At 32.3% G+C, this 21432-nt stretch overlaps 1 protein-coding gene across 5 annotated transcripts in view; it reads left to right on the top strand.

Annotated features, from left to right (window-relative positions):
* LOC114328732 (potassium voltage-gated channel protein Shaw) overlaps positions 1-21432 on the top strand; it is a 597781-nt gene that overhangs the window by 273973 nt on the left and 302376 nt on the right. For all 5 annotated transcript variants that reach the window (XM_028277676.2, XM_028277680.2, XM_028277679.2 and 2 more), the window contains exon 2: positions 2587-2819. In XM_028277676.2, coding sequence (XP_028133477.1) covers positions 2626-2819 — 194 coding nt within the window. In that variant the 5' untranslated portion in view covers positions 2587-2625. The remainder of the gene's footprint in view (positions 1-2586; positions 2820-21432) is intronic.

Here is a 21432-nt window from a genome sequence, read left to right on the forward strand (position 1 = left end):
AACTAATACCTTATCTTATAAAACCCTCAATTTTGCACAACTTACCTATCAAACATTGTACTAAATGATGTTTCATTCAAAAAAAAAATCTCAAAAATTTAATTCAAATGATATGACATCTTAAAAAATGTAATTTTTGAAATCTTCGTAGTTTTATAGAATTACCACTATTTTAAGATGGTATTACTTAAGTTTGAACAAATCTATTACAGTTTTATAAGTACTTTTATAAAGCTTAGAATGTAGTCTTTAAAATGCACTAAATTATTTTACTTTAGAAATGAAATAGACTATTTCTTTTTGAGAAAATTAAGAAAAATAACAAAAATGTAATACAAAAACCGAAAATTACCAGCTAAAAAAATGTTTATATAAAGTGATCAATGTTTTTTTGTGTAAAACTTACCTAAAATACATTTAATAATAAACTTCAACAATAATAAATGTTCAGCAAAACAATTTTTTTTAGCTCTTATACAGTATGTCTGCGTAACTTGGAACTTGCGTAACTTGATAACTTTTTTATTATTAGTTTTAAGAATAAAAGTTATTCCTTATAAAATACTCTGCATCGTATATAATTTAACCCTCCGTTACTCGCACACGGTGTATGAGACCGGGCCTCTAAATAACTGCCTGTAACTCTGATTGTAGTGCATATTTTCAATTGCTTCTGCATATACCTCTTCAGTCATCAGTCAACTGTGTGTGAAGTCCACGTGCAATGTAAAAAAGAGTATTGTACTTTTATTATTAGGCAAGACCTATTAATTAGTCAGGTAATTAAAAGTAGTAAGTTCTAATTAGTCAGGTAATTTAAGGTCTTTTTCTTATTTTTAATGTTTATATATTTGTTTATTTATATTTAGATATGGATTACGAGAAGGAGAAGCAAAGATTATTAAAATTATTTGAGAAAGTATCGACTGACGAGGAAACGTATGAAGATGATGATTAACAAAATTACTTTTTGTTAAAGTAATATAATGTTGACACAAACGCATATTTACACAATTATATGATCATATATTCATTAAATAATATAATTGTACACAATTTTGCAAAAAAAAATTTTTTTCAAATATTGCTGACCCATATTTTTGGACCCGGTCTTCTGCACCGTGCGCGAGTATTCGATCGCAAATAGTTGGCGCCAGTAACGGAAGGTGAAGATGCAATCATCAAATATCAAATTGAATTAATTTTATACGAGGTATGTGAAAATATATGAATTTCACTCAGGAGTAAAGTATCGTTAAATTTCACAATATCGAAAATTGTTATTAAGAAAAGTTGTTTGGAATTAAAAAATTTGTTTTAGTGTTCAATTACATCTTTCTAATTAAAATATTGTGAATAATAAAGGCATTTAACTCTTAAAAAAAATTCATATTTTTTGCATGCCTCGCATAAAATTAAAAAAGTTTAATATCTGATGGCTGTATCATAAATTTTAGACCAGGGAGAGCATTTTATGAAGAATAACTTTTTTTCGTAAAAGTGATAATAAAATTGTTAGCATAATTGTAATAAAATGATGATGAGTATCCGTAATTTGAGAAAAAATTGAAAACCATTTTTCGATTAGAATAATGTAATTGTATATTTAAACATAGTTTTTAATTTCAAACAACTTTTCATAATAGCATTTTTTGATATTCTGAAATATAAAGGTTACTCTTTAACGAAATTCGTATTTTTGGCAAAACTCGTATAAAATTGATAAAATTTGATATCTGATGGTTCAGTTTTAGATTTTTGACTATCCAGAGCATTTTATGAACAATAACTTTTTTTCGTAAAATTGATAATAAAAAAGTTTTCTATGTGGTTCCTAGCTATGCAGACATACTGTAAAAGAGCTTCTGTATATTGTTCTGAAGCTATTTCCTTGTGGCATTTTTATAATTGAGTATTTTTTTATGGGAACTAAGCCACAATTTTACTAAAACATGAATTTATTTACTTAGCAACAACATTTTTGTTTATTTTAATAGTAGTTTGTATTTTGAAAACGAAACCAGATTTGGGCTTCGAAACGTTAATAAATTCATTTTTTAGTAAAATTGTGGCTTATTTCCCATAAAAAAATACTTAGCTTCTGTATAAGAATTTTCAAATTGCAATGCCATATTCAGATTCAGTATAATCAAAAACAAAATAGAAACACATTTGATCAAACTTAAATGATGAATTTAACGATATTTTTAAAATTATTAATACAAAAAAAATCGTTATTGTTTAAACAATTAATAAACAATTAGCACCAAATCCGCGAGTAGAACTTTTTACTTTAACATGTATACAAACTAACAAAAAAAAGTTTTAGGAAAATATAAGCTTGTTTGAATTTTTCCGAAACAATGCATGTTTTCGTTCTAATTGCACTCCCCTACTATAGGCAATACGCATTCAAGCAGAATTATCGATAATTTTGATGACTTGTGAAATTACCCCCGAAAATTATTGTTGATAAACCTATACAAAAGTCTAACCAAAAACACATAAACTTAGTCTTAATTTTGGATTTACTTTTCGATTTGGATTTAGATTTATCCTTGGGTAACAGATTATTATTTATTCCAGGTGCATCAAGTAATCTTCTCTAGATAAAGCAATGGCAGCATGGACGGCGAGAATCGGATTATTTTAAATGTCGGTGGAATACGCTACGAGACATACAAAGCTACTCTAAAAAAGATTCCTGCCACTCGGCTTTCGAGACTCACGGAGGCTCTCGCGAACTACGATCCTATACTCAACGAATACTTCTTCGATAGGCATCCTGGTGTATTTGCACAGATACTGAATTATTACAGGTAAGAAAATTCATTAGGATTCATTATTTAGCTGTCTACTGATAGTCTAGGCGGGATCTGTCGAAAATCAGACCATAGTGGGCTGTAGTAAGATTCTTAACCCTTAAATATTGAATATAAATATAAACAATTACCTGAATTCAGTACCTGAATATAAATATAAATAATTTATAATAATATAAACTCTCGGATTCAATAACCTTCGCTGACATTGTAAAGGCAGGAATTGTTTTGGTATAAAAATATTATACAGGGTGTCCAGAAACTCTACACAAAAGAAGACAGGAGATTCCTCAAATAATTTTAAGACATTTTAACCCAATTTACCTAGTCCGAAAATCCTTCCTAAGGGAGCTAGAGCTCTTTGAAGATAGCGTCTTGTAAATAGGTTTTCTTAAATAACTCCAGAACGCTTCTATTTAGAAAAACGAAAATTGGTACGCATATTTATCTTCCAGAGATAAGTCGATTTCACGCATTGCGAATTTCTAGTACCGGTCATAGGCGTCCGTTTTGGACAGGGCAACGGTTATTTTATCGCATAACTTTTTTGTCTTGAACTTTTAAACATTTTTGATACTGAATTATTAAATTGTGAGGTATTCTAGTAGTAAAAGATACGCTTGATTTAAGTCGGTAGGATACATCGTTTTCTAGAAAAATCGATTTGAAAATTTTTCGTTTTTTGAATTTGAAAAAAATTGAAAAAATTAAAAAAAAACGGTGTATTTTACCAACTTAAAGCAAGAGTAACTTTTAGTACTAGAATACCTTTAGTGATGAGCAATACAAGAACAAGACCAAGACCAGGCTAGTCTTGGTCTTGGTCTTGCACTAGCCGGTCTTGTTCTTGGTCTTGGTCTTGCTGCAAGAGTCTTGCTGGTCTTGCTTTTTTGGTAGTAATAATTTGAACCAAACCATTCCGAATAAAATACACAAAAATCAAATATTTTTTGAAGTTATACTTCTTTACGCGCGATATGAGGGTGAATTTTTATATGTTAAAACCTATGATCCCGGCGCATGCGCATTATAACTTTGTTCTGATTGGATGTTCAAATGACATGTCAAAAATTATTCAATATGGCGGCTGCGGCACAGCTGTAGTTAGATTATTTATGGTTTTTAAATAGTTTTCATATACCTATATTTTTGGACTTTTGGACTATTTTGGACAAGGAAAACTCATTCTAATTTGGTAAGTAGTTTTTATTATAATCATATTGTAATTATACATTTGGATTAGGTTAAAATACTGTAGAGCGTCGATTATCCGAAATAATTGGGGGACATAGGTGTTCGGAAAACCGATTTGTTCGGATAATCGAACTACAATATATTGATACATATTTATAGTCATACATATTTATCCACAAGTGAATAAAATCCATATTTATATACCTACTTATTTATTTATATCTTGATAATGACAACTAGCAACTAAACAAAAAAGTGCAGTCTTTGCAACAGCATAATTATTTTTGGATACAATATTGAAGAAAATTGAAGATATTTTAAGCGTCAACTACTAATGCTTGCTCGGTATTCGAGTGCGGGACGCGGGAGTCGATAGTTCGAATAAGCGGTCGTTCGGTTGATCGACGTTCGGATAATCGACGCTCTACTGTACATTTATTTTCTCAAGAATGGGGATTTTAGAGAGAAATCCCAAATTAGGTCCGATTTTTATTTTTAAATTATGATTTTTTGGCGTAGATTTATTTATCTAGTAGGTATGTAATGCTTTGATTTACATACTTAATTTGATTACCAACAAAAGTTCTACCAATCTTCATCTAATATATTGTTTTCTTACTGTTCTGTTATATTTTAATATTTTCTTCCACAAAATTTAAACTACAAAATTTAATTATATTCAAAACAACTGTCAAACAGTAAAACGTTCAGTTACCCTATTTTTCCACATGACAAATAATGTGGAATTAGACGAGTGAGTCTAGGCTTCGATTACGAATCAAAGCGCCCCGAAATTCACGGGTTCGATTCCCGATGCAAGTTTTTATTTTTTTGTTTTTTTATGCATTTTATGATTGTAAGTATATTTGTTATATAATTTTTTTTTTCAGAAAATGCGTATTTAAAATTTTTGCCAACAATTATTATCGTTCAGAAATCATTTTTTTTGTGGCATTTTTCAATGTGTTTGTGTGCGTTTTATTTTTTTATTTTTAAAAATTTTTGGTATTGTCTTAAAAATCACATAATATGTAGTAGACGTATAACTTCTTACGTGCGTACAAAGTACACACACATTCTTTTTTACTTTATTTAATATAATTAACTTTTCTTATAAACTAACTGAAGCATACTTTTTAGTAAATACATACATATTTACCATACCTATTTATAGACCTAATATTATAACATAATAACTAAACCTAATGGGGAGTTATAAACGCTTAATTCTGTAATTTGTTATCTTGCAGTTCTTTAATTTTATTTAAACTATGTACATTGCTCTCGTAGCACGAGTTATTCGCACTTTTTATTTTCACATATTTTTGGATTGAATACCCATTATGACATTTAAAAAGTTGAAAATATTAGGATGTGGGTAGTAAAAACTAGAATTTAAAACACACTGAAATGATTCGCATGCATTTCAAGTGCGGCACATACTATTTTTGTAGTACTGGCCCTTTCTGGGGAAAACTATGCCCTTTTCAACTATGAAATCAGTAAAATTCTTTACGCGTTTGTCATCCGGAATTTTCACAATTAATTCAACTTCCAACTTTGGTTGATTGTAAAAAATTAATCAAAAATATAATTTTAAAAATTTTCCAATATCAGAGTTTTTGTCATTATTTATATTCAGAAACTGAACCTAAGTTTTGGATTTTGCGTTACCAAGCTTGACACATTACAATCGACAACCAGTTATTTTTTATTCAGGCCACAATGCTTTCACAGCATTGTGAATCCCTTTTCAAAATCTATTATGATATTTTTTGGTATTAATTTTAAATTTAACGACCTATATTTTTCCTCGATTATGCGAAAAGAATAAGAATAAGAAATAAGTGTCAGTATTTTTATTAGACAAAAAAGCGAAAACTACTGGTACATAAAAACCTCATCATCATCAACCCGTACTCGTCCACTGCTGGACATAGGTCTGCCTCAGTTATTTCCATCTTTCTCTGTTTTGTGCGGCTTGCATCCAGTTGCCGACAATACGCTTCAGATCGTCAGCCCATCTGGTTGGTGTTCATCCTCTGCTCAGTAGTGCTTCTTCTCGTGGCCTCCACTCGACAATACGTTTTGTCCATCGGTTATCTGACAATCTGACAATCTATAATTACATTTTTTTGTCTTACCAATAATTTCAATTGTCCTTGAACTGTCGCTGCTTGAAAACTTGCCTTCTGGACGCTTTGAAGTTTGAGAAAATGCAAACCGTTTGACTTAATCAAAACGACTTAAAAATATAACCAAAATATTACGTATTTTAAAAATTCGATATTGTTTAAGGTTTATTACAATGCCAGTATATATTATTGAACTAAAAAAATAATGTTAAATAATAAAAAACCAATTTCGCAAAAAAGTGCAAGAGCCTTGCAGGTTGGTCTTGGTCTTGCGTAGTCTTGCACGGTTCGGTATTGGTCTTGGTCTTACATACCTGGTCCTGGTCTTCGTCTTGCAAACCAAAAGGCGGTCTTGGTCTTGGTCTTGCTGCATGAATGGAATGGAATGGAATTAACATGGCAATCTTCTGGATCACATGTGTTAATTTTGATCTTCTTCTTATCTCTTATTTTTAGACGAATTTAGACTATTCACTTTAGATGTACACTGTGGATGATTCATCTGCAATGAAAGGTATAAACATACTCTTCATCTACATTTCATCCAAGATGCACATCCAAAGTAAACAGTGAACAAAGTAGAATGTGTTCCTACTTTTTATGAAATGGTTGGATGATTATTCCACAGTGAACCACTAGTGTAAAGTGTAAACTTGTTTTTTTTTCGGTATTTTTGTCATAAATTTATATTTTGATACCTACGTAAAATGACTTTTCAGTGCAAAGATAAACGTATGCATATATTTCTAGAAATATATCGTAATGGTAGGTTAGCCCAAGCGGGGATTTTTGCAGTTACTCGAGCGCGTCAGATTATTACATGGGGAGAAACCTTGTACCCTGCAGATGTACCTCTACCATATATGAGCTCTAAACACAGGTGAGTTTGTTAAGGGGGGCCCGAAAAATATCTATCCTTAGAAAAACTCGAAATCGTCAGATTAAAATAAGGTAAATTCAGTACATTCAAAACATTGTATATTTAAAAAATCTGACGATTTGAGCGGGGCGTAAGAAAATGGGTGAGTCCCAAAATTTCACAAGAAAAAAAGCGAATATTTCGCGAAATGAATGACAGATCAAAAAACTAAAAAATACACTTATTCAATATTTTTGAGAAATCTATTAGTCCTGTCGCCAGGGGGGGTACAACGGCCTTCTTAATTCAGATGGACTTACCCAAGTTTTTTTATGTATTTTGACCCGTAGAACACGAATTTTTTGGGTAACAGTTGATCCGGATGTCGATAAGATTGTTATAAACAAAGAAGTTGAGGAATTACATAACAGCGATTTCTCGCAAAACAAAACATTTTTTTTGTATTTTTTGGGTCATTCTAACCAAAAAATGTTCCTACAAGTTTTTTCGTAGGATGCATAGTTTTCGAGATAAACGCGGTTGAACTTTCAAAAAATCGAAAAATTGCAATTTTTGAACCCGAATAACGTTTGAATAAAAAATAAAATAGCAATTCTGCTTACCGCCTTTAAAAGTTTAAGTCAAATTATATCTGTTTTGAATATTTGCATTGCTAAAAATTTATTTTTTGATTGTTAAAAAAAGCTATAAACACATAGTGTTTCCCGTGCCTAATACATGCGTTTTAATGCATGTTACTTAGAAATAGCCCCGCTTGCACTTTTACATTCTCTACGTACTCGTTCGATTTTAAATGAGAAATCATTGAAACATCACTCAAGCACTAGGTGTTTATAGCTTTGTTTTAACAATAAAATAATACATTTTTAGCAATACAAATAATTCAAACCGAGATAATTTGACTTGAACTTTCAAATGCGGTAAGCAGAATTGCTATTTTATTTTTTAATCAAAAGTTTTTCGGGTTCAAAAATTCCAATTTTTCGTTTTTTTGAAAGTTCAACCGCGTTTATCTCAAAAACTATGCATCCTACGAAAAAATTTGTAGGAACATTTTTTGGTTAGAATGGCCCAAAAAATACAAAAAAATGTTTTGTTTTGCGAGAAATCGCTGTTATGTGATTCCTCAACTTCTTGGTTTATAAAAATCTTATCGACATCCGGATCAACTGTTACCCAAAAAATTCGTGTTCTACAGGTCAAAATACATAAAAAAAACTTGGGTAAGTCCATCTGAATACAGGAGGCCGTTGTACCCCCCCCTGGCGACAGGACTATATTGAATGGCACTAAACACGACCCCCCACGGAGGTGGGGTGGGGGGTTACTTTAAAATCTTAAATGGGGGCCCCCATTTTTTATTACAGATTTGGATTCCTTTGGATGTAAAAATAAGTAACTTTTATTCGAGACATTTTTTCGAATTATGGATAGATGGCGCTATAATCTAAAAAAACGATTGTTGGAAATAGAAAATTAAATTAAAAATGGACAGGGGTTCCAACTTCTTTTTGAAAATCTCAGGAGGTTGTAACCAAAGAAAGTATTCCATCTGTTGTCAATCTGGTAGTATAGGAACGATATTTATTTTCGTTTTCTGTGCTACTTCGATTGATAACTTACTTTGTTTTTCGGTAGATGACTTTAGTTCATCCGCGGCATTTCGTTCTTTGTAATTCGGAAAGGCCCAAAGTATGATACCTGGGGAAATCGGAGAGAAGAGGATATGGGACAACTGATGAGGAGGAAAAAACCTCCGAAACCGGTATAGACTCTTCCTGTACTCTTCGATTTAACCGGAGTATTATGTAGCTGCTGCATTTTCGTGTTGCAAAGAAATTGAAAATATTTTATTACATTTTACAAATTGTATGTGTAATTTTATTGTATGTGTACTTTTACAAATTACACATATATTGTATGTGTAATTTCACAAATTACACATACATTTTTCACTTTTTGTAAAAGTGTCATTTAATGGCGTAGAAAGTTTTCATGCTAAGACATCGAAATACAATAATACCGATGCATGTGTTTTAGTTTATTATGAAGAGAATAGTAGATGTAACGAAATTATGTAAAAATACTGACTTCCCCAGCTGTCTGGTGCGATTTAATTTCCGTTTCTGATATAATAGTATAACTTTTGAGAAACAGCAGTAAATATTAGAATTGCAAATCGAGAAGTGCTTCGGACATTTATGAATGCACAAATAGAAAATTTCCCCGTGTTCTTTTTAACTCTGAAAATTGAATTTTAAAATCACTTTAGGTTCATTTTACATTTAAATGACACTAAAAAGAACACAAGACAATTTTTAGGACTGTATAAGTATACTTTTTTATTTCGGAGTTTTCGGTTTTATGTTCCCTTAAAACGTAATTTAAGAGACCAACATTTATACCAGCAATCTGATTTTTTTCATAACTATTGAAGACTCGGTATTTTCCTAAAAAAGTTAAATCGACAATAGGAAAATTAGTTTGGCAACATTGTATGAAGACCAAGTCTTCTTGGATATCAACAGGACCGTAATTTAATCCAGACAAATGAATACATTTTTTCACCAACAAAAGTAAGATATTTTAACCAAATAATGTTTCAAATATGATAGGTAGAGTAATTTTGGTAACAAAGGTAACACATAAAATAAATGATGAAATCAACGAAATACAACTAAGATGGTTTGGTCACGTACAAAGAATGCATGAGGACAGAATCCCAAAACAAGTACAAAAATGAAAATTGCAAGGTAGAAGAAGATAACGAGGTAAGATTTACCAGCTTAGTTTAAGGATTAGCAGAAGCAATAAGAAAGGTAAGACTCAAAAATCTCACAAATGACGAAGATAGCAATAGAGAAGAATACAGAGAATTGAGAAAAATCATGAAAAGAAAATGTAGAAGCAAAAAGAGAAAATACAACGAGAACAAACTGAAAGAAATAGAAGAAAAATTTCAAAAAAAAAACAAATAAGATCATTCTACCAGGAAGCAAAAAACCTGGAAAGAGGATATCAGAAAAACAACCCATATATGAGAGATGATAAAGGGATGTTGCAAAATGAGCCAGAAAAAATAATGTGAAACTGGCAAAACTATTTCACAGAACTGCTAAATAAGAGCGAAGTACAAAAGGAAACAAACCATGAAATTGAAGATGATCAGATAGCAGTAGAAATACCCACAGAACAAGAAATAGAAAACGAAATAAAGAGCTTGAAAAATAACAAAAGCCTAGGAATAACAGAAATATCGGCCGAAATGATAAAATCAGGAGGGAAAAGACTACAGAAAGAGATATATGACCTGATAAAAAGAATATTGGAAGTAGAAAAAATGCCAGAAGAGTAGACTATAGCAAGGATATGCCCTATACATAAAAAGATGATAAAAGTTAATAAACTACAGAGCCATCGCACTACTAGAAATAGTTTACAAAATCTTGGCACAAAGTATAAGAAAAAGGCTATGTCAATACATTTTCGGAAAAATACTTTGAGAATACCAGGCAGGTTTTAGAAACAATAGATCAACGACTGACCAAATATTTGCCTTAAAAGAAATACAGACTACCTGTTACGAACATTAAACAGACCCCACGTTTGATTTTGATATCGTCGGATTCTCCTGCCTCGTCTTTTACCTTGTTTCAATTCCAAAATTAAAGTACTTTGTTTAAGAAATAATTTAATTTTATGCATAATTTTTAACACATTATCTAGACGATTTTGAGTCTACCAATACTTAATTTGTAACAAAGTAACTCGAAGATTAAATATTACTTATTCTCTTGTCGGAATTAGAAAGTTAAAGAAAATTAAATTATACATAACTTGAGTTCGCCTTTTCTATACAATTTAATAAATTATTTCTAACAAGTCTAAAAGGGTTCTTATATTTCTTTTGTACTTTCCTTTCGTGTATTATATTTTAAAAATAAAGTTCTTAAACCTCTTCTCTTTACTCCGTTTACCGAAGCAAAAGCAAGTCCTTTGATAAAGCTGAGCTATTTGCGTTGTTTTATCCTTAAATTTAAAAGTGCTTTACCGACTTTGTTTTCAAACATTGTCATTATTTCATAGTTTACTAATTGTACAAAGTGAAACTTCAATGGCGATCCACATAAACATTACAGAGTTTATGATACACTCGTTATATGGAAAAGCTTTTGCCGAAATCCTACACTTTTGCTAGTTTCATACAGCTCAAAAAACAGAAAGACATACCTGTCTAGCAACAATATTGCAAAAAACCCAGCGGCTCCAACCACTATTAGCAGAAAATATTATTGGAGAGTATCAGACGGGCTTTCGACAGGGCAGATCGACACTGGATCAAATATTTACAGTCAAACATCTTGAGAAAATCATGGTAACATGACATTGATGTTCACAATGTATTTGTAGACTTCAAACAGGCATACGACTTAGTCAAAAGTAATAAACTCTACAATATATTGGCTGAGTTGATAATACCACACAAGCTAATTAGACTCATTAAAGCCACAATGGATGAAATTCAGGCATGTGTACGAACACAAAACCACCGGACAGACTTTTTCAAAATTTCGCAACGACTAAAGCATGGAGATATTCTGGCCCCAACTTTGTATAATCTGGCATTGGAGTATGCGGTTAGGCAAATGCAAACTGGGCGAGGAAACCTACTGACCAACCGATCGGTTCAATTGGTCGCTTATGCCGATGATATTAATATTATGAGTAGAATATCAACAGGGCATAAGCAGAGTTAAAAACGCAAACAAAAACGCTAGGTCTGGAAATTAACACATAAAAAACAAAAATAATGATACAGACGAGAAGAAATATAGTCCCACAAAATATTATACATGAAGATGGTATCGAAACGGTTGGAAAGTTTACATACCTGGCAGTAGAATATATGCCAACGGATCAGAAAATGGAGAAATACGGAACAGAATAACGCAGGCAAACAGAGCATATTTTGCCCTTTTCCATATATTTCAGTCTTTCGGTCTAAAAATGTCCACCGAAATACAAAGATGAGGATCAATAAAACCTTAATTCGACCAATAGAATGTTAGGGCAGTGAATCATGGGCCCTGAAAGAAACATCCAAAAACAAACTCGATGCATTCGAAAGGAAAGTACTGAGGAGAATACTAGGACCTGTGAGGGAAAACTGAATCTTCAGAAGTCGATACAACAACAAGCTTTATCAACTTTAAAAGGAAACACCCATGTCAGACTTAATTAGAATACAAACATTGTAATGGGCCGGACATGTGATAAGAATGGGAGAGGATAGGCTACTAAAAAAACACTGAATGTTTGAATGCAGGAAAAGAGACCAATTGGAAAACCAAGAAAGCGTTGGGAAGATACAGTAAACAGCGACGCACAAGCCTTTTTAGGAGTACGTGTATGGAGAAGAGCAGCCACAGACAAGCAAAGGTGGAGGCAAAAAATAAAGCAGGTCAAAGCTCAATTTGGGCTGTAGTGCCGTAGAAGAAAAAAAGAAGCAACAATATTATTACAACGACATTGTTAAAGAATAAGAATAAGAAAAAATAAAGAATAACATTAAAACGATCAATTTTTATAGTGGCGCGTTAATTACTTGGAGAAGTGTATTATGCCGGAGCTCTAACGAGAAAATATGAAATTATGGTCGATGTGGTTAAGATAAACTGCAAAACTCAAATGTAACCACGCCACTAAAGGTGATGCTCAGTTCAATCTTCTTATGAGTCTCTCTGATGACGGATAGACCTAGAAACCAGTGATATAACACAAATTCAGTGATAGATAATGATACAGAGTCTATGTCCTGAAACATCCATGCCAATAAATAAGGGTTAAAGTCAAGGAAAAATTTTTAGCACTGCTTCGTTAACCCGTAGAATAAATAATATTATACCTGACTTTTGCGCCAACAGGTATGATAAAACTAGACCCAAACCCTGACATCCAAAGTGAAAGTTATCCTCCAATACTAAATTGTTCTATATGGTCCACATAATGTGACAGAAAAAAGTCACATCATTTTGAGCGTCGGGTTTGGGAGGGGGGAGAGGGGACAGCAATCAGTAAAAACGTAGTTTTTTACGTTTTCCGTCAATATTTCTAAAACTATGCGGTTTAGCAAGAACAACCTTCCATACAAAAATATTCTAAATTAAATTTGAAACAAAAAAGGTTATACGCATAATCCTTCTAAAATGAACGGTTCCAAAGTTACGGAGGTAGTATATTATAATTGGTCCAAAAAAAGGCCTAACCCAGACATCTGAAGAAAAAGTTTCCCTCCAACACCAAATTGATCTATATGGTCCACATATTGTTTAGTAAAGAGTTGCACCATTTTGAGCGTACTGTTTAGGGGGGGGGGAGATGGGGGAGAAGTAGGTAAATTAGTAGTCTTTTTACTTTTTTCGTCAATATTTCTAAAACTATGCTTTACCGTAAACAATGTTCTATACAAATATGTTCTACATAAAATTTAAAACAAAAAACGTTCTATACATAATTGTTATAAAATCAACAGTTCCAGAGTCACGGAGGGTGAAAAGTGGAGGTTTTCGATACTTTTTATATTTTTTTGGGCAATTTATAATATTATTACTGATGAAAGAAATTGTCTTAAACAAGATTGTGTTTTGTGAACAGAATTTGCTATTTCAATGTGGCCGATGTATGTTAGTGATAAGCCCTTGAAGAAACGTCAACCTCAACACACAAAATCATCATCCAATGCCCAAAAAATATAAAAAGTATCGAACACCTCCACTTTTCACCCTCCGTAACTCTGGAACCGTTGATTATATATCAATTATGTATACGATCTTTTTTGTTTTAAATTGTATGTAGAACATTCTCGTATAGAACATTGTTTACGCTTAAGCATAGTTCTAGAAATATTGAAGAAAAACTTAAAAAAAACTACTAATTTACCGAATTCTCCACCATCTCCCCCCCCCCAAACCGGATGCTCAAAATGGTGTAACTTTTTACTGAAAAATATGTGAACGGGTCATTCCATTTCAAATCACTCAATTTTGGACCTCCGATTTGTCTGAAAATTGGTATATAGCTTCTGTGGGACGTAAAAATAAGATATTTAAGGTCAAAAAATCTTCTTCTTCTTTTTTTCTCAAAATGTTATTTTATGCGATTATACAGTGATTTTGTGTTTATTTACACAAACTTGCATTTTCTATCGTAAAGTATCAATGGAAAACATAATATTTTAATAGAAGGGGCTCAAAAATGTCATTATATGGCATTATAACAAGTTACTTTGATTCAAAACAAGCTTTTGATTAAATTTTATAGTGTAGAAAACGTTAAAATACCGTTTTTTACATTTTTCTCCATTCCCAAAATACGTCATAATAGATTTGACTGAAAATTTGCCCACAGATAGACAAAACATAGGACTTTAAGTGGTGAGAAGGATTTGAATTATATTCTTCATGTGCCGTGCTCGATTATCGAACGTTGGCTATCAAATTGGCTATAGTAATTTTGTTAACGGCAGCTCGGAAAAGGGATGCAGAGGATCTGTTATACCATTCTCTCAGGTTTTTAAGCCATGACGTTCTTCTTCGACCTGGCCCTCTTCTTCCGTCTACCTTGCCTTGTATTATTAAATGGAGTATATTATATCTCTCTGGGTGTCGCATAACATGGCCAAAATATTCAAGTTTTCGATTTTTAACTGTTCTGACGACTTCTGTGACTTTTCCCATCCGGTGCAAAACAACTTCGTTACGAACTCTATCCACCCAACTTATTCGTAGGATTCTTCGGTATACCCAAATTTCAAAGGCTTCCAATTTCTTGAGAAGAGTATCTGTTAAAGTCCAACCTTCGACACCGTACAAAAGAGTAGAGAACACATAACATCTCACTAATCTAATTTTAAGATTCAAAGTAATGTTGTTTCCACATAAAAGTTTCTTTATCTTAAAGAATGCAGCTCTGGCCTTCTCTATACGTATTCTAATTTCTTTGCTCATGTCCCAGTTCTCATTTAGATTACAACCAAGGTAGGTGATACTGTTAGTTCTTTCTAATTGTTCACCATAAGGGCGTCTTACTGACAACCATCACCTTGGTCTTTGCGGTGTTTAGCTTGAGTCCATACTCATCACACGTTGTGGTAATCCTATTAATCAGATGTTGAAGTTCTTCATAATTGCTCGCAATTAACACCGTGTCATCCGCATATCTCAAATTATTAATATTGACGCCATTCATTTTGATACCACATTGAGCATTATCCACTGCTTTATTGAAAACAAACTCAGAATAGATGTTAAATATTAGTGGGAACAAAATGCAGCCCTGCCTTACTCCTCTTCGTATTTGAAGTTCTTCAGACGTGTCCCAGCCAATCCTGATGTTTGCACGTTGATGCCAGTAAAGATTTTTGATAATGCGTAGGTCTTTATCATCAATACCCACTTTCTGAAGAATAGCAATCATTTCCGTATGTTTTACCGGGTCTAGGACATTTCGGCGTCGCCGTTTCGGCGTGGCCATTTCGGCGTGGCCGTTTGGGCGTAGAGCCGTTTCGGCGTAGGCCGTTTCGGCGTCGGCCATTTCGGCGTCAGAGATTTTATTTTAGTTGACTAAATACCTACATTGGAGTCTATTAGTAAGACATTATTTTGAAAAAAATCTTTTAATATAGTTATTTAAGTAGATACATTGGAGTCCATTGATCACAAAATTTTAATATTAATGGTAGATTTGTATATGTCAATTTTATACTTATGTGTGTGTGCTTGTTATTTAGCTCATAGTTAATGTAATATCTGTAATTGGCTTCTAGCTGTAGATATTATATATAAATAAATGAATAAACAAGATTTTGGAAAAATGAATATTTTATTTTAGTTATTATTTACATGTTATAATTAGATATGTGCTAGTCCAATTAAAAATTCTGAAACATTTATACTTACATACAAGACATTTATATTTAACCTACAAAACTTATTCACGAAATATTAATTAAAATAAAGTACCTACTTACATATTATAATTATGTGCTAGTCCTCTTAAAAATTCTAAAACATCCCCGTTTGCATCAAAATTTCCCACAAGCCGTGAAATGCGATCATCTGCGTCTCTGTATTTTCTTAATTTCAATGGTGGGAGATTACCTGCCACAAGTTGCTCGAAATAGACATCTCGACCTTTCTGCACCTGACGCAGGCCATCTATAAATTTCCATATGGTTGGATGATCTGCTCCCAATTCCATCTTGAGTCTTCTATGGGCGGCCTCAGCGTGATTATTTGTCCGGTCTTCTCCATCCGGTATTTAGTCAACTAAAATAAAATTTCTGACGCCGAAATGGCCGACGCCGAAACGGCCTACGCCGAAACGGCCTACGCCGAAACGGCTCTACGCCCAAACGGCCACGCCGAAATGGCCACGCCGAAACGGCGACGCCGAAACGTCCCATTCCGTGTTTTACCTGATCAAAGGCCTTCTCAAAGTCAATGAAACACATATAAACCGGATGTCCGACATCTCTGCATCTCTGTACCATAACCTGAATACTAAACAGTGCTTCTCTGGTCCCAAGGTTATTGCGGAATCCAAACTGTGTATCACCAAGCTGTTCTTCTATTTTTTGGTACATCCTAGAGTGCAAAATTCGTAGAAATATCTTTAAAACATGACTCATCAAGCTAATGGTTCGGTAGTCACTACATCTTTTCGCGTTTGCCTTTTTAGGTATCGTCACAAAAGTCGACAGCAGCCAATCCGTTGGTATATAGCCAGTTTGATAAACTTTATTAAAAAGATGAAGGAGAGATCTTTTACCTGAATTTTCGAAGAGCTTTATTATTTCATTCGGTATTTCGTCTGGTCCCGTCGCTTTTCTGGTCTTTGCTAATCTTATTGCTTGTTCAATTTCGTCCATAGTTACGTCAGGTCCTGTAACTACTTCGTTAATTTCAAGCTCGGGCCTTTCATCATTAAACAGTTCCTCAATGTATTCTTTCCATCTGTCTATTTTATCCAAATCAGTGATAATCAGTTTTCCGTCTCTATCAACGATGTTATTTGCATGTTTTTTGTTCTGACCGGTGAGTTCTTTTATTTTTTTATACATATTAAATGAATCATGTTTTCTCTGCAACTCTTCAATTTCTAAACATTCTTTTTCAAAGTATGTTTCTTTTGCCGCTCGTATTTTAGTCCTTATCTCTTTATTAATGCGTTTATACATTTCGATGTTTTGATTCTTAAATTTGCGTCTTTTTTCCATCAAATTCAAAATCTCATCGTTCATCCACTGTTGCTTCTTTTGATTTTTCTCTTTGAAGTTTGGAGTTGAGTTGTTTATAATCGTTTTGATTTGGTTCCAATGATCCTCGATGGATTCTTGTTGTTCGCTATTCTCAAAATTGCTCTCTAAATTGTTTGAAATCCCCTGACTGTTGTTTCTAATAAAATCGGTATCCAGTTTGTTAGAGGATCCTGGTTGTTTTATCCGTTTAAGTTTTAATTTTATTTCGGCTAACAATAGATTGTGATCAGATGGCACATCGGCGCCAGGATAGGTTTTTACAGACTTTACTGCATTTCTGTAACGCTCACTGATGGTTATGTAGTCAATTTGGTTTCTTACGATATTATTGGGGGTATCTGCTGGAGATTTCCACGTATATAATCTCCTTTTAGGTAATTTGAAAAAGGTATTCATTATACATAGATTATGTTCTTTGCAAAAATCTGCGAAATAGTCTCCCCTTTCATTTCTATCGCCCAGTCCATAACAGCCAATAATATTACTTTGTCTGCCTTTTCCTATCTTAGCATTAAGGTCACCCATCAGAATGGTGAGGTCTCTAGTCTTGAGTTGGTCGGTAACAGTTTTTACATCGGCGTAGAACTTGTCAAGTTCTTCCAGTTCACTTTCCGCTGTCGGTGCATACACTTGTATTAAATTTATGTTTCTGGGTTTCGCGTTCAACTGAATCATTTCAATCAATTATATTACATCGCGTTCAACTGAATCAATTATATTACAATACCAAAAAAGTTACATGCAATATTATAGTCAAAAATATAGGCGTCTACTGTAAGTACAATTAATTCGGAAAATATCGACCTCACGACAAAAATTGTTAAAAAGAAATAGTAATAATTGTAAATACGATTTATTTGCAATAATTTCAGTTCCTACCATTTTTGTCGAAAAGTTAAAAATGGCGGAGATATTGAGCAAAATAGATTCTCCTTTAAAATCAAGATAGCGGCTAACGTAACGGAGGAATTCATTCGTGATTTTAAATTTAGGCTACTATTGACTCCCATAAAGATCAGAAAAATAAAATTTTGGGCAGCTCGGCATTCAAGGTCAAATGCTATCCCGACTGGACTAATATATACTTTTGAGTCTGATATTACTGCATGTAACTTTTTTGGTATTGAAATATAATTTAAATCCTTCTAACCACTTAAAGTCCTATGTTTTGTCTATCTGTGGGCAAATTTTCAGCCAAATCGATTATGACGTATTTTGGGAATGGAGAAAATGTAAAAAACGGTATTTTAACGTTTTCTACACTATAAAATTTGATCAAAAGCTTGTTTTGAATTAAAATAACTTGTTATAATGCCATATAATGACATTTTTGAGTCCCTTCTACTAAAATATTATGTTTTTCATTGATACTTTGCGACAGAAAATGCAAATTTGTTTAAATAAACACCAAATCACTGTAAAATCGCATAAAATAACGTTTTGAGAAAAAAAGAAGAAGAAGATTTTTTGACCTTAAATATCTTATTTTTACGTCCCGCAGAAGCTATATACCAATTTTCAGACAAATCGGAGATAGAAAATTTTTTGCCTGAGTGATTTGACATGGAATGTACCGAACCATATAGAACAATTTGGTGTTGAAGGAAAACTTTTACTTTGGATGTCTGGGTTAGGCCTTTTTCTGGACCGATTATACTATACTACCTCCGTAACTTTGGAACCGTTCATTTTAGAAGGATTATTTATTGAGCTTTTTTTATTTCAAATTTAATGTAGACCATTTTTGTAGAGAAGATTGTTCATGCTAAACCGCATAGTTTTAGAAATATTGACGAAAAACGTAATAAACTACGAATTTACCGATTTCTCCCCCCTTTCCCCCCAAACCCGACTCTTTAAAATGGTGTGACTTTTTTCTGAACATTATGTGGACCATATAGAACAATTTGGTGTTGGAGGATAACTTTCACTTTGTATGTCTGGGTTATGCCATCTTTTGGATCAATTATATCATACTATATATAAAAAGCAGCTTTCAGATATTGTTTGAAGTAAAAATTTTTACAAATGACTTACATTTTTCCTTCTTTCTATTGAACATAAAATATAACCTCCATTCGCTAAGTGCTTGCTATTTGCTACTTTCGAAAGCATTTCAAAATACCACAAAACTTCCGTTAGAAATAGGTTACTTTATAATACCTACTCGTATTTCTTACTTAAAGTTAACCAGCTGCAAAATATCGATCACAAGAGTTTGAATAATAATGTCTTAATGACGATTTGCACTTGAGTTAAAGGCTTTGAGACTGCGAACCATTTCACAGCAGACAAAGACCGCAGAGCAAAAATATGGGATACATTAAACCTGCCAAATTTAATTTTACTTTCTGACTGATAAATTACTACACTTTAAGATTTATCTTAATAAACGAATAAATCAATAAAAACAAATATTTTACCCTTAATCAGGGTATAAAATACACAAAACATTGTAAGATATATTAGGCATAAACCAGCAAAGAAAAATACATACTTCCAGATAAAGAAACATAATCTAAAAAACAAAACATTATGTTAATAATTATTATGCACGAAAAATCAAAGAAACATACGTACTGTTAGATAAAACAAAAAATATACTATGGGTCCTAATTTTGAAGACAGGTAATGCAAACCTTCCTAATAGATTACAAAAATAGCCTTTGAGCAAACGACATATAATTTGTTTAGATAAAACCCTCTACGACAATAAACGAAGGAAATGTTCCTTTATGTGGGGTTGATTTTAAGGAATACACTGGTTCATCCACTAATACTTTATTGTAGCATATAAATACCCTGAATTGCACCCAGCGGATGACGACACTAACTACATTCAATTATAAATGATAGCAAACCCTAAACTTGAAATTCTTCCGGTGATCCGAAATTAGAATGAATAATCTTGTGTTACTTTATATATCTATTCAAGTATGTAATCATAACAAGACTCTTTGCTGAATTAGCACGATTATTTGTATCACCGACGTGCGCGTGCCCCAGATATGTAATATCTTCATATAGTCTAATAGTAAAATAAAATTACACTACATGTAAATCAAAATGTAAATTCGTACAGGTTGAAACAAATTTTATATCAAAGTTTAGGTGGGTATGAAAAGGTATTTTCAAGAAAGTATCCAAATCATACAAGGGGATCATTGTTTAAATACTTAAAAAGGGGTCATTTTTGCAAAAAAATTACTTTTTAACGGCTGGGGTCATTCAATTACTAATGAAGGTCTATAGGATTGTTTTCTGCAACGTTGAAGGATAAATATTTCACATAAGACTTACTAAATTAAATTTGACCCCCTATTTATTTAAATAATTATACATAAATCTTTGAAAACAAATTTGCAAAAAATTATTTTTAGCGTTTAAAATAAGCACTATAAAATATCTTATTTTACAGGACAAGCTGCGCTATGTCATCAGTATTAACTAAAAAAAATTGGTCCAAAAATATTTAAGATTTTTTGAGATATTGAATTTGTTTATTAAATGTTACTCTATTTTCAATTGCAAAAACGCGGTTGTTGCCAAAGAAATATTTACCTGTATTAAATCTTATTATTTTTATTTTTATGTATGTTTTCGATAAATGTATTGATAAATTAAAATTTCAATTAAACTTCCCCCTAAAATGGCATTTGAAAATTATTCAAATTTGTTTATAATTTTTTTTTAATAACGTCGCGGAGATTAAATATTTTGAAATGCCGTTTCGGTAATTGCGTTCCTGGGAATTTTTCACTAATTAACAAATTTTTTTGTCTTTTTTTTTTCCTTTTCTTTTTTTTTCTTGGAGTTATATTACTACGGGCCCTTTTAGAGTTAAGTTTCACTAAGAATGTCGAATCTCTAAGTTGTAGATTCTAGACCTAAAAATATTGAGATTTAACTAAAATCACTTAAATAAAATGTGGCTACTTACTGAGTTACAGGGTGTTTTATTTAAAAATTTAAAAATTATTTTTACCAAGTACTTTCAAAGTATTTGACGTATCCTTATCATACTTGGCAGAAAGTGTGGGTACTATACAGTCTACTAAACTGCGATAAATAAAAGTTTCTAGC

The sequence above is a fragment of the Diabrotica virgifera genome, chromosome 7, assembly GCF_917563875.1.
Source record: "Diabrotica virgifera virgifera chromosome 7, PGI_DIABVI_V3a".
NCBI lineage: Eukaryota > Metazoa > Arthropoda > Insecta > Coleoptera > Chrysomelidae > Diabrotica > Diabrotica virgifera.